This window comes from Trichosurus vulpecula, chromosome 3, assembly GCF_011100635.1.
Source record: "Trichosurus vulpecula isolate mTriVul1 chromosome 3, mTriVul1.pri, whole genome shotgun sequence".
Classification (NCBI taxonomy): domain Eukaryota; kingdom Metazoa; phylum Chordata; class Mammalia; order Diprotodontia; family Phalangeridae; genus Trichosurus; species Trichosurus vulpecula.
In genome coordinates, this window is record NC_050575.1 from 190,830,256 (window position 1) to 190,843,561 (window position 13,306).

Here is a 13,306-nt window from a genome sequence, read left to right on the forward strand (position 1 = left end):
TTCAGAGCCGAAGTCAAGGCCTAGGTCTTTAGAGGCCACTATTGGGATAATAACGACTAACATTAAGACAGTACAATTATGACCTCATCTGACCCTCACAATCACCCTGGGAGACAGGGGCTATTATCATCCCCATTTTACAGATCAGGAATTAGAGGCAAGCAAAGGTCAAGTGACTTGCCCAGAGTCACATAGCCAGATTTGAAGCCAGGGCTTCCTGACTTCAGGTCCAGTGCCGTCTGCTGCACCACCCAGCTGTCCCTAATGAGATGGCGAACTCATGATGAGGAACAGAGGGTGGAGTACAGTTTGGGGTTATTGGGAGAAGCCCTTCAGTGGACGCTACCCTCTAGCACAACATAACAGCCTCTAGGGCAGAGGGGATTGGGCTGGGGCATTAGGAGGTGAGAAGTAAAGTGATTTGACTAAACTCAAACAGATACCACACAGTCTCACTCCTTGGTTCTCACGAGTTGCTGTTTTGCAAGGCTGAAACTACCAAGTTTTCTTCATCATACTGGCCCATCTTGGAAATTCAGTTCAAGTTAAAGCTCTTCACGTGTGTGTTTTACTGGCCAAATGCAAGAAGGCGGTGTTTAAAAAAACTAAAACTCAATCCGTTACAGGTCCCTGGAGATCTGACCTTTCTTTACTCCAGCTTCAAGTAAAATTCCAAAAGCACCTCCACCAGGCCAAATGAGTTCTTTAGTAGGCCCTAAGCTTATCAATAGCAGCACAATTTTCTACTGTCCTCCAATCTCCTTAACAACTATGTATTACAGCCCAGCAGGTCCTGGGGGCTTGTGAAAGCTTGCTCACCCACAGGTAGCCCAGCCCTGACTGCTTTGTCAGAGGAATGAAGGAGAGAGAGTTAAGTATTTATATGACTTGGCTACATCTTCAGAAACAGCTCTTAAAACCCAGAAACCAAGAATGCCAAACTCAAGCAGGCTCAAAGGGACAACGAAATCCAAACAGGCCTGGGCAAAAGGTCCCGAGCATTCTAGGGACCCTGCTACATGCAATGGGTAATATTCAGCCTCACAAGCCAGTGCTGACGCAAACTAGAAAACTAGGGATGGCCCCCTTGAATGGTAACCCTTTTGCTTGAGGATTTCAGTTCCTACCTCTGAAAAATAAGACTGGACTAGGTCATTTTCCTTCCAGATCCCTTCCGGCTCGAACACCCGAGGATGTGGGTTTTGGAATCCTCACTTCACCCTATCCTAAAACTATGAGCAGTGTGGGCGTGGACGACGGCTAAAAGCAGCAGGACTTCTAACTAGAGGGTGGAGGACTAGCTAAACTAACCAATCCTGGAGAAATTATTCTACTAATATTAGATCATGGGAACCTTCCTGGCTCTCTCTACTGGGGATTCCCCACTCAGATCCCTAATTAAGAGCAGATCCCACTGCATTCCACCATCATGGGCTTAGTTGTATGTCTTAGCAAACGCATCTTCCCTCCTGGGTGAGGTGAGAGGGGTAAATGATATACAATTATCACAGAGAAGAACAATCTTAAACAGTTTATTGCTTTCTTGGTAAAAATCCACTTAACTTATATAGACTGTTTTCTTTATTTAGACAGCTGTCGTACCACAGGCATAAAATGTCCTTTTTCCTTTTGCTCAGAGAGGTTAACACCATTGATCCGTTCCTGGCATTTTCCTTAGTTCTGTGGGCTCCCATCCTACGGACTTCCTTTATTTTACATAAATACTGTCATTTTCTCTCCATAGGTTGCAGCAATAACAAAAGAACCTCTAAAGTATACAATATGTTCTGTATTCCTGGGGTGATAGGGAGGAGCAAGTAGCGGATTTTTTTTCCCATTTAAAAAATATACTTAAATTTTGAGATCTGAACAGTGTAACAATTAAAATAAGAAAAATATTACAGTGCTTTGTTGACTGTAGGAATATTTTACTTTCCACCGAGGACAATATTCCCTTTTGCAGTTGAAGTGATTCAGTCATTTTCTTAGAAACTTACCTACATACAATAATTTAGTAAATGAGAATTAAACAAGGCAGATACTTACTACCAACCTTCTGTCTGCAATTCACAGCTCATGCGAATAAGATCGCAATAAATATTCAAAAATAGTTCTTTGTTTTTTCAGTAAGGCATCTGAGTATTATTACAAAGTTTTTGTACAACCAGAAGGGGGAGGGAGGGGAGAGAGAAGATTGTTACGCTGGTTGGCCAAGTATCTCTTGGTACCTCATGGTAAAGAGCAGGCTTGCAGGTCGACGTGTCAGGAGGGGTGGGAAGGAAGAGAGTAGAAAGATGTTGGAAGGTGAGACATATTGGAAGCAGACCACGAAATTGTGCAAGTAACTGTATGGTTTTCAGTTAGATTTTTCCATCATTTTTAGGCCATCATCAAGACATCACTTGTCCTGATTAAAAAAAAAAAAACAGAACTCTCTCTTCTTCCATGAACATAGTAAAGATTTGTAAGGGTTTTTGCCTACCCTTAATACTATATAAATAGCTTAGGTATTCATATGCACCTAATAAGTTTTTCTGGTGTTTTTTTTTTTGTCTATTTTATGGTGGTGGTTTTTTTGTTTGTTTTGTTTTTTTGCTGGTTTTTTTTTTTCTATTTTGGTTTTGTTTTGTATCATCACTGTTTGGGCATCTTGCTGTATCCTCCAGAGGTCAGACTGTCCTTCCTCAGGTCTCCTCACTGCATCCGGTCAGGCTGCAGCTGTGGGGGCTGATACTGCACAAAGGTGGTGGTAGCAGCTGCAGGGTTGGTGGCAGCGAGGGGAGCCTGCACGGCGCTGGTGTAGCCGTATCCCACGAAACCAGTAGCAGGAGAGGAGGCATAAGGGTACTGGTCATAGGCAGCTGTGGTATACTGGGTATAGGCCTGGCTTGCTGTAGTGTAGTCTATGTACGGGGACGCAATCGACTGGACAGGAGCGGGAATCACCACACTGGGCTGGACGATCGCTTGTGGGTAAATATAGTGCGGGGTGAGCCTGTGGAGCCAAATCAAGGAGGGGGGAAAGAAAGAGAAAAAGTTAAAAAGCTGAAGAAGGAAGAGGGGAATCCCTCAGTCAAATTCAGCTACTGACCCAAGCTAAGACCCAAGTCTGTTCTAGCTAGGTGGTGTCATTCAGTGAGAAGAACACTTAAGGGACCGTGAGTCCCAGCTCTGACCCTTTGCAACCACAATCTCTTTATCTTTATAAGCTGGAAGCTTCCTTACCTGTAAAATGAGGATGAGGCTAACTGGAGTGTTCAAAGGAAAGCATTTTGTAAAGCACGAGCGATTCCCAACAGCCCACAGCAGCCCCCTCCCCTTTGTGAAGCTCCCACCACCACCCTAACCTGCGGGGATTTCTTCTGTCTGTATCCATCCTCTGGCACTTAGGGTAAATGCTTCCTTTTTTCTGCCCATATCAGCTGTTTGGCACTGAGCTGGTGTCGCCTTCTGATGCCTCTCATATCTGCAACTCCTCCAGGTGTGAAACATTTTAATTCTTCTATAATTGGAGGAATAAGCCTATTCCATCAATCCCCAGGCAGACGGTAAGCTTCTTGAGGGCTAGGACTGGGTGTATGTATGTGTATAGATCTGTATCAACCAAGGGCCTTGGACTTAATAAATGCTTGCTGAGTAAGTGAATGCCTAAGTCAGTTATTGTGTGTATGGCCATTACATGGGAAATTAAATAAAACATAATCCCTGCTCTTAAACAGTTACAACTTAATGTGGGGTGTGAGTGGTAAGAGAGGAAGATATGCAAAATATAATGATACGAAACCAATGATAGGGGCGGCTAGGTGGCACAGGGGATAGAGCACAGGCCCTGGTGTCAGGAAGATCTGAGTTCAAATCCGACCTCAGACACGTAGTAGCTGTGCAACCCTGGTCAAGTCACTTAACCCCTACTGCCTCCCCGCCCCTGCCCCAATCAAAACAAAATCAAAAAAACTAATGATAAAGAGAGTGTGAGATAAGTGCAGAGGAGAGGTCCAGGGAAAGTATTATGAAAAAATGCGTTACATGAGTGAATCAATGAATGACTGAATGGGACACTTAGGAAAAGAGAAGCTAAGCTACACTGTTTAAGAACAAAAGATGGATGATGAACTCAGATTATGCTTGGAGGCTGAGCCAGCCATTCTTTTCTCCTTGGTCTGTGTCTAGCACTATAGGTCTTTCTTGTGGGGGGCTGGCCTTTACTCTTCAGTCTTGCTCAAAGTCAGGAAAGCACTGAATGGAAAAAAGGGGGACAGAGAGAGAGAGACAGAGAAAAAAAGACACAGAGAGACAGAGACAGAGAAAGTAAGACAGAGAGAGACAGACAGACAGACAGACGGCCAGACAGACAGAGACAAAGAAGAGAGAGAGGACAGTAGACAGCCTGACAGGGCAGACTCTAAAGAAAGGCTTGCGATTGGAGGAGAAAGAACACTAGACTGGGTGTTGGGAGACCCGGGTTCTGATCTGAGCTTGCCCCAATTCAATTCAACAGAACAAACTGCTGTGTGTTGTTCCCCATTTGTGATTTCACTGGTGCAGGCAGCTGTCTTACAAACACCAAAATTGCTCTGCAGGTCATAGTCAAGGCGGTCTCCCAAGAACTTCAGCCCATCATCAGGGCCCGACCTCCTGTGTCACTTTGGGCAAGGTACTCTGTCAGTCTTGGTTCTCCTATCTATACCATGGGAGCATATTCTTGTCTTGCCTACAGGGGAGGAAACAGGCATTTCCACAGGACTATCACCTCCCTGATGTCACGGTCCTCTTGGAGAGTGAAGGCCAAACAAGGACAACCATGTGCCAGACGCTGGGCTGAGCTCTTAACAAATAGTATCTCATCTGAGCCTCCCAACAACCTTCTGTCCAGTGAGCCCCTCAGCTGCCCCGTGTCATGGTACGGTGCAAACAGCACCGGCTCTGAAGTCAAAGGGCCTGAGTTCAAATCTCACCTCTGAAGTTTTTTACCTGGGTGAGCTTATATTATGTAACAACAGTTCATGTCTCTGGGCCTCAGGGTCCTCATTTGGAAGACAAAGGGGTTGAGCCGATGGCTCTAGTTCCAGGATCCTATACAAGCCTCACCATGAGATAAGTGATGTTATGTGATAACATCACGTAATAAATGTAATATAATGTAATGTTCTACGAAGATGGGATTTATAATGGCCACAAAGGCACTTTTAAAATTATAAAGCATGATGAGAAACCTTAAAAAAGTAATAACACTATGGGTCAAAGGGAAAAGAAACGATAGAAAGTTCTCTGGACCACAGAACTCTATGGATATGAACCCTGGGCTAAGGTTCAAGTGGGATTTTCTTTCATCCACATTTGCTTGTCCATCCCTGATCTGAGTTAAGGCTTCATCCTGGGTCCTGATGAGCAAATACAGGACCCACAATCTGGATTCTTCACTTCGGGATACCTTTAAATTCCCTTGCCTGCCTCCATAACTCTCCTAATGCCGGTGGTGCCCAGTATAAAACACAGCATTCATTCTGTTTCCTTTCTTCAGTGTGATATTCCTCCTGTAGTTACCATGTCAACACACCCAGGCCTTTAGAAGCAGGCACTGACTTGAATTCTATTCTGCAAAGGTGACCTTTGAGGATGTTTGTCTTTCAGGCCCCAAGAAGCCAAGCTGAGGGGTGGGGGGTGGGGGGCAGGGAGGAGGAGGCTTTCGCCCTCTCTCTGGCCAGTCCTACCAGACCAAAGAAACAAAAAGGGGCTCTCACCTTTGGGGGGCGGGGAAGAAGAAATGCTGGAAGGCAGCAAGTGAGCTGTAAGAACTGCATTTCCCTCCTCAAAGGCTCTCCTTCTTTGGGATCAGAGGATCAGAGACCTCAGATGCTACCTAGGCTGACCTCTTCATCTGACAGACGAGGAAAGCAGGGAGGTTCAGGGGGCTGGCACAGACGATAAGGGTCAGAGTTGGGATTTGAACCCAAATCCTCTGAGTCTGACATCATAGCACAGGTCACCTCTCTAGCCCATCCAGAGAGCCTCCAGTTCTCTGTCTCTTGATCAACTCCAACCCCGTCTACTTCCCAGGACCTCCACCAGGAGGGGGAAGCTAGGAGCCTAGAAGAGTCCTAACTGCCGCTGTCATTCTCCCCTCACCCTCCATGGCAATTCCCTCAAAATTTCAGTAAGATTCAGTGCGATAACAAAGAAGCTATAGTGATGCTGGCCAAAGATGCCGTCGACTTTTCTTGTATCCACCCCATTCTGGATCTCGGGTGGGGGGCGGTTAGATTAGATGATTTCCAAGGTCCCCTCCAGCTCTGACAACTAAGGTTTCTTGTGTGGAGTTCATAGAAAATCCCCTTATAATCTGAAGGGTAATGGAAAATACCTGTACGTTACCCAGAGAGCAAGCCTTGGTTTAGGGTCTCTCTTCCCCTTCCCTATACAGCTTCCCACCTTCTTTCCTCTCACTTTGAACCATAAACCTTCCCCCTCCATTGCCCTCCAGTAGGATGGTGGCATCTGGGTTTCCATCCACTGCTTGCAGCAGGGCAGAGTGGCCATGGTCCCTCAGTACCCTCTGGGCAGAGAGGGCAAGCTCTTCCCTGGGCTTCTACCAGACCACAGGTCTATCCCTGCAGCGGCTAATTTCTGTCAATATTTACCACTCCAGCCTAGCCTCAAATGGGGTTTAAACAAACAAACAACAAACAAGATAACCCAGCCTCCCCCGGCCTGCTGGGGCATGAACCTTTCTAATCAGGCCAGCCTCCTCTGGTTCTCGGAAGAAACTAGAGGCTTATCTGCTCTGGTCACTGTAGGGGAGAGGTATTGGGTGGAGGGGGGGACACCCGGGCAGAGAGGGCAAAGCTTAAGCTATGGATTCTCTGCCCAATTCTTCCCATTTCACGAGCATGAGACAGTGCTGGCCAAGCTCCCCACGGCCAGTTAGGCAAAAGGCCCGTGATACCAGGCCATGTGCCAGACAGAGAAAGTCTCAAGGGATCCCATTATAGCTGGGAAAGAATGGGTTTCCTTGGGGAAAGAGAAGGCAACTAGTTCTAGCTAATAATAATATTCTAAATAATCTATCAATACTCATTTAAGTACCTACTAAGTGCCAAGTACTGGAGAGACAAGGACAAAAAATGAAATCATCCCTGCCTCCAACGAGCAGAAAGGGGAAAGCAACAGGTACATATAAGGAGATTCAAAACGAATACAGAGATGCAAGGTAAATGGCGGCAAGGGGTACGCTAGCATCTGGGGGATCGTGAGGAACCTGGAGTTTAAGCTGAGCTTCGAAGGAAACCAGCAATGGAAACATTGTTCAGAGCCTGTTAGAAACTGTAAAGGCTATCTGGTCCAACTGACTCATTTTAGAGAGGAGAAAACTGAGGCCCAGAAAAGTGAGATGACAGCCCAAGGGCACAGGGTAGCAAAAAGAGGAGCTGAGACAGGATCTGTGACTTTAACTCTGGGGCTCCTTGTTGTTGCTATTAACAACAAGTCACATTTATATTGTGTAAAGCAGAAGTTTTGTTTTCCTTTTTATCCCCCAGTTGGGGAGGGTGGAGAGGGAGAGGGAGAAAGAGCAAAGGTAGGTTTTTTGCTGATTAAAAAAAAGTAATTAAAAAATTTTTCCGTTGGGTGTCCCAAAAGTCTATACCATAACAACATCCCCAACAAGTGATCAGATAGCCTCCCCCTCCACTTTCAGATGGCTCTAATTGCTAGCAAGTTTTTCTTTACGTGCAACCGAAATCTGCCTCCTCTGAAACCTCCACCCACTGCTTTTAGTCAGGCCTTACGCAGACAAGCAGAACGAGGGAGAGTGGTGGAAAGACATCTGCTTCTGGACAGAGAACCTATTTGTGCTCTTTGCTTCCTGCGTGATCTTGCACAAGTCACTTTCCCTCGACGGGCCTCAGTTTTCCAATCTATAAAATGGTGTTCGGACCAGATTATCTATCTAATATTGCTTCCAGTTCTAAATTCTACGATCACATGAGTCTAAACCTCCTTCCATACTTTCAGATACTCTGGGCCTCCCTTTCTTCTGTAAAATGAAAATCAATAGGACCAGTAGCAGTGATGCTCAAAGGGCTAGCCCTTCGATGACCAGATGGGGTAGCGTATGTAAAGCTTTTAGATAGTCTTAAAGCATCATGGAAGTGCCAGTTATTATTACTACGCTTTCATCATTATCACCATCAACTTCCACCTCAGGACAGCCATCCCCAGGCCGGCCCCCTCCCACAACTACCACCGGAAGCCTTTCTCGGCTCCAGGTTAAACATGCCCACACAGCATGACCGAGAGGCCCCTCGCCATTGCGGTCCCTTCTCCTTCGGGGGCTTTTTAAACCCAGAGCTCTTTTTTTCCACCACACTTGGGAGTGCAGAACGAACCCACTATTCCAGATGCTGTCTGCCAGAGGGAGACTACAACAAGGCTGTCACCTTTCACCCTGTGTGCACTACGTGGCTCTCTTAGGAAGCATCATATGACATTAGCTTTCTCGGTGGCCGTGTCACACTGGTGACTCATACCGAGCTTGCTGAAACCCCCAGTCATTTTTTTTTTCCATTCACTGTTGCCTGACTATGCCTCCACCACTTTGTAACTGTGAAGGTGATCTTTCGGGAGCCAACTATAGAACTATACAGGGTGTTCCAAAAGTCTTAGTGCAGTTTTAAGCTTCCAACATTTCAAAAGCGCACTAAGACTTTTGGGACATCCTGTATAATTTCTCTCTTAAATTTCTTCTTGTTGGATTTCTTCCTTTTTTCTAATCTGTCAAGATCTTTTTGGATCTGAATTGTCATCCAGTGTCTTAACCATCACTCAGAATGTTGTGTTATCTTTGCTACCACTAACCGCTCAGTGGGTTTTGTGACTCCCCCAAACTACTGGGGTCCTGACCCATAATCTCTAAGCAGGGAAGAAACACCATGATCTGACTCATCTGTGTCAAGATATCCAGTACTTCTCCAGGAAGTTTTTATTAGATAAGTCCTATATTAACCCCCCTAATTTTCCCCTAAAACTTGATAGGCAAAGGATGATGTGGGTTTTGTCCCAGGATAAATGGACACAGGTCCTTATAATCCTCGCCCAAGACATAATCCTAAATGCCTAAACTGGGCACTCTGACACCATTTGGACCTAGTAATTCACAGATGGCCGAGCTGATATTTACCGCTACCCTCTTTAACAAACCCTTTCTTGGTAAATCCATGGTGTCAACAAAATTGCATGGGAAATGTTTCACCTACCTAAGGGAACAAGCTGTTTTCAAGAACTAAGCCTAGGCAGGACCACTCACTTGAATCTATCGCACTAATTATAAACTAAACTTAAATATTACAAGGAGGCAGGATTTCTAAGTGTGTGTGTACTCCTTCCATCAGTTATGCAGACTGCAACTCTCCTTTCTGCCTATTAGGCGATGGTCTTTATGACCTACTGGTCCTAAAAAATTCAGCCTGTGGCCTATCTGATGACTCCTTCAGAACTCAGCAAGGTTATTCCCCTGATGACAGACATACAGCACCCAGTCCAGAAGCCCTCCTTGAAATCTTCTCAGCCTGAAAGGACCTGCCAAAGCTGGCCTCCAAGAACCCAGTGTCACCTCTGAGCCTCAATGAGGAGGAAAAGCTTAATGGAAGATTTATAAATTATTCTTATCCATTCATTAAGATCCCAGCCAACAGAAGTGACCCTAGATTCTCCTCCTGCATCCTGGGCTATGCCAGCAAGCCCAAGTTCTGGCAAATCCCATTAAGTTAGAAAGTATGGGACTCCAGGGATGGATTGTAAATGTCATGCAAAGACCTGTCAATTAAATAGCAAATATCTACAAAATGCATACTATGTGCTAGACACTGTGCTAAGTACTAGGGATACAAAGAAAGGCAAACAACAACAAAAAAAAACACAAACAGCCCCTGCCCTCAAGGAACTCAAATTCCAGTGGGAGAGACACTAAGCAAATACTATGTGCATTCTCTCTTTAGAGAGAGAGAGAGACAGACCGACAGACATATAGACATACGGATTACAGGGAAGGCACTAACAATAGGGGGACTGAGAAAGGTCTCCTGCAGAAGGTAGGTTTTGAGCTAAGTCTGGAAGGAAGACCTTGGTGACCTTGGAGGTACAGGTGAGAAGCGAGAGCATTCCAGGCATGGGGAAAAGCCAGCGCAAGGGACAGAAACAGGAGATGGAATGTCCCATGCAAGAACAGGAAACAGGCCGGTACTGCTGCATGGACAGGAGTGATACGGAAGAAGACTGGAAAGGTGGGAAGGGCTTTAAAAGCCAAACAGCATTTTTATTTGGTTCTAGAGGTAATAGGGAGCCACTAGGGTTTAATGAGTAGGAAGGCGATGTGATGAGACCTGTTAGTTTAAGAAAATCTCTTTGGCACCTGAGTGGAAGGTGAACTGGAGTAGGGAGAACTTGAGGCAAGGAAGACCAATCAGGTAGCTATTTAATAGGACAGACATGAGGGGATGAGAGCCTGAACTAGGACAGTGGCTGTGTGGATGGACAGAAGACATATACAAAAGAGATTGTGAAGGTAGAAACAAGATTTGGCAACAGGTGGGATACATAAGGTAAGTGAAAGTGAGGAGTTGAGAAAGACCCCAAAGCTGCAAGCCTGAGTGACTGGAAAGACGGCGATGCCCCCAACAATAATACGGGAGCATCTGGGAGAAAAGAGAAGTTTCTGTTTTGGACACATTAAGTTTGAGATGTCTACACAGCATCCAGTTTGAGATGTCCAAGAGGCAGCTGGTGATGCAGGATAAGCCCAGGAGAGGAGTTAGGGCTGGATGTAGAGATCTGGGAATAATCTTCAGGGAGATGATAATTTGAACTCATGAGAGGGGATGAGATCACCAAGTGAGATAACACAGGAGGAGAAAAGAAGAGGACCCAGAATGGAGTCTTGGGGGATACCCACAGATGTGACATGGATGAAGACGCAGCAAAGAGTGAGAAGGAGAAGTCGGGTCGGAGGAGAACCTGGAGAGAGCAGCATCACAAAAACCTAGAGAGGAGAGACTATACAGGCCAAGTGGGGAGGCCAAAAAGGAGGAGGGCTGAGAAAGTCTATTAGATTTGGGGAGACAGCCTAACCAAATGGGAGGGGCTCCTCACTAGACCATCAGCCCCCAGCTGATGACTAATTTTGACCATGGCAAGTCATGAAACAGTGCAGAAAGACTGGGATAGGCACTGGAGAGGGAGCACTGAAATCATGGATCTTTGGGAGATAATGTAATTTATTAGAGCAGGTCCTGTAGGACGTCCATTCAACAACACTTTGTTTCACCTTTAGTTTAGATGTTGTATATGTATTTGAAAGTAATTTAGAATCATTTATTTTTTAAATACAGCTTCAATTCTGCCTATCCCTAGACCCATTTGGTATCAGTCACTTTGGACTGAGCTCTGTACGGCTCGTGTGTGGCCGTGGTCTACCAGACACCCAGTGACGGGCAGTTCCTACTTCAGAGTCGCAGGTTACAAAGCTCCTTGTCCCCTGAAATCTTAACCAAGTGTCAGAGAAATGGGCACAACCCAAGTGAAGAAGTTATCTGTTAGAGTGAAGTAAAAATAACTAAGAAAACAAAACGTGCAATTTTTTTAAGGTTGGGTCCTGTAATTTCAATAGTTCAAGGAGCTCCTGGTAAGGAAAATCCCTCTACCAATGAAGATCTACACCCCTCTGTAGGCTACAGATATCTTAGACAGCCTTTCAGGGCAGTAGGAGGTTAAGTGACTTGCCCATGATCATACAGCCAGGCCATGCCTGAAGCAGAATTTGAACCCAGGGTCTTCCTGGCTCAGAGGTTAGTTTTCAATCCACTGTAAAAAGGCATTTCATACAACGGCCATGACAATACGGGACACCACCAAAACCCACTAAAACAAAGCAGAACTTTAACAACCAGTCTTAGTCCCAGAGAAGAGATGAGGAAATGTACCACTCTTCTTTCGGTGGGGAGTATAGCAAATTACAGATTTGTACACCATATGTCAGGGTCATCATGTCCACTGGTTTTACTTAGCTGATTTTCTTTATGACAAGGGAAGTCTCACTGTGTGGGGGTTGTGTGTGTAAGTGTATCTGGCAATGACTGGTGTAAAAACAAAAGGCAGTGATAAAACCTTAAGACGTAACCTACTGCCTGCCTACCAGTGGAGGGAATTAGCCAGTATTCTTCCCTGTCAATATTATTCCCTAATGTAAGATTCTAATACAAGATTCCAACATATATTCAAGGCCGGTATCAATTCACCTAAGACTGAGGACAAAGCTGAACTGTGTGCCTGAGAAATGACCATTTGGCCATCCAAATGGGTAACAAATGAAAAGTCAGGGCCACCAAGTTAAAAAGGATTGACAATTATATAGCATTTTAGGCTTTACAAAATGCTTTTTGTACGGTCCCTCTGACCCTCACAACCCCCTTATACAACAGATACTACAGGTTGTAGAATTTGAGATTCAGCAGCCATCCAGTCCAATCCATACCCAGAACAAAGCTGACCTCCACTTTACCCCAGACACCCCCTGAGAGATGCTGGGTTTCCTTTAATTGGAGTCTTCAGGCAGAGGTTGGATAACCACTTGTAGTATTATCTGATTAAGACTGTACCAGTTTTGGAAACTGGGCCATGCGTCAGAAGCAGGACTCAAACCCAGACCTCTCCAGACATACTGCATTTTTTCCCAAAACCAAGCTTAGAGAAGCTGACAGAATTATTCCAAAGGAACTGAATTTCTCTACATTTCTAAGTGAGCATCGTTCCTCTGACCCACAATAAAATTTAATCCTTTGGAACCTAGAGTTAATACCACAGATTAGGCATTAACTTCATTGACTTCCCCATTGCCTGCTTAGTAGGGCATAAATTCCTTAGTCTGGCATTCAAGGCCCTACAATATCTGCCCTTCTACCTCCCCAAATTTAACTCTATCACACAGACACACACAGACACACAGAGCTGGGCTGGACTACCCACAGTATCTTCTTTTTGGGGGGGAAGCAACTGGGATTAAGGGTCACACAGCTAGTAAGTGTTTGAGGCCAAATTTGAACTCAGATCCTCCTGACTCCAGGGCTCTATCCATTGCACCACCTCGATGCTCCCACAGCATCTCAAACACATCTTTTGTATGCACCCTCTCAGTGTCTCTTCACACAATTAATTCCTCCTGCACGTGTCCTCTCCACTTATCTAAATCCTACCCATTCTTGATGGTTGAGTTCAACTCTAGATCCTTCCAGATTGTCTTCTCTGACTTCCTGAGCTC

The 13,306-nt window shown here is 45.3% G+C and overlaps 1 protein-coding gene across 1 annotated transcript in view; it reads right to left on the reverse strand.

Annotated features, from left to right (window-relative positions):
- Positions 1-1,516: 1,516 nt before the first annotated feature.
- RBM38 (RNA binding motif protein 38) overlaps positions 1,517-13,306 on the reverse strand; it is a 31,424-nt gene continuing 19,634 nt past the window's right edge. Inside the window, exon 4 of the mRNA XM_036751964.1 lies at positions 1,517-2,995. Within this exon, the coding sequence (XP_036607859.1) occupies positions 2,695-2,995 (301 nt within the window). The 3' untranslated portion in view covers positions 1,517-2,694. The remainder of the gene's footprint in view (positions 2,996-13,306) is intronic.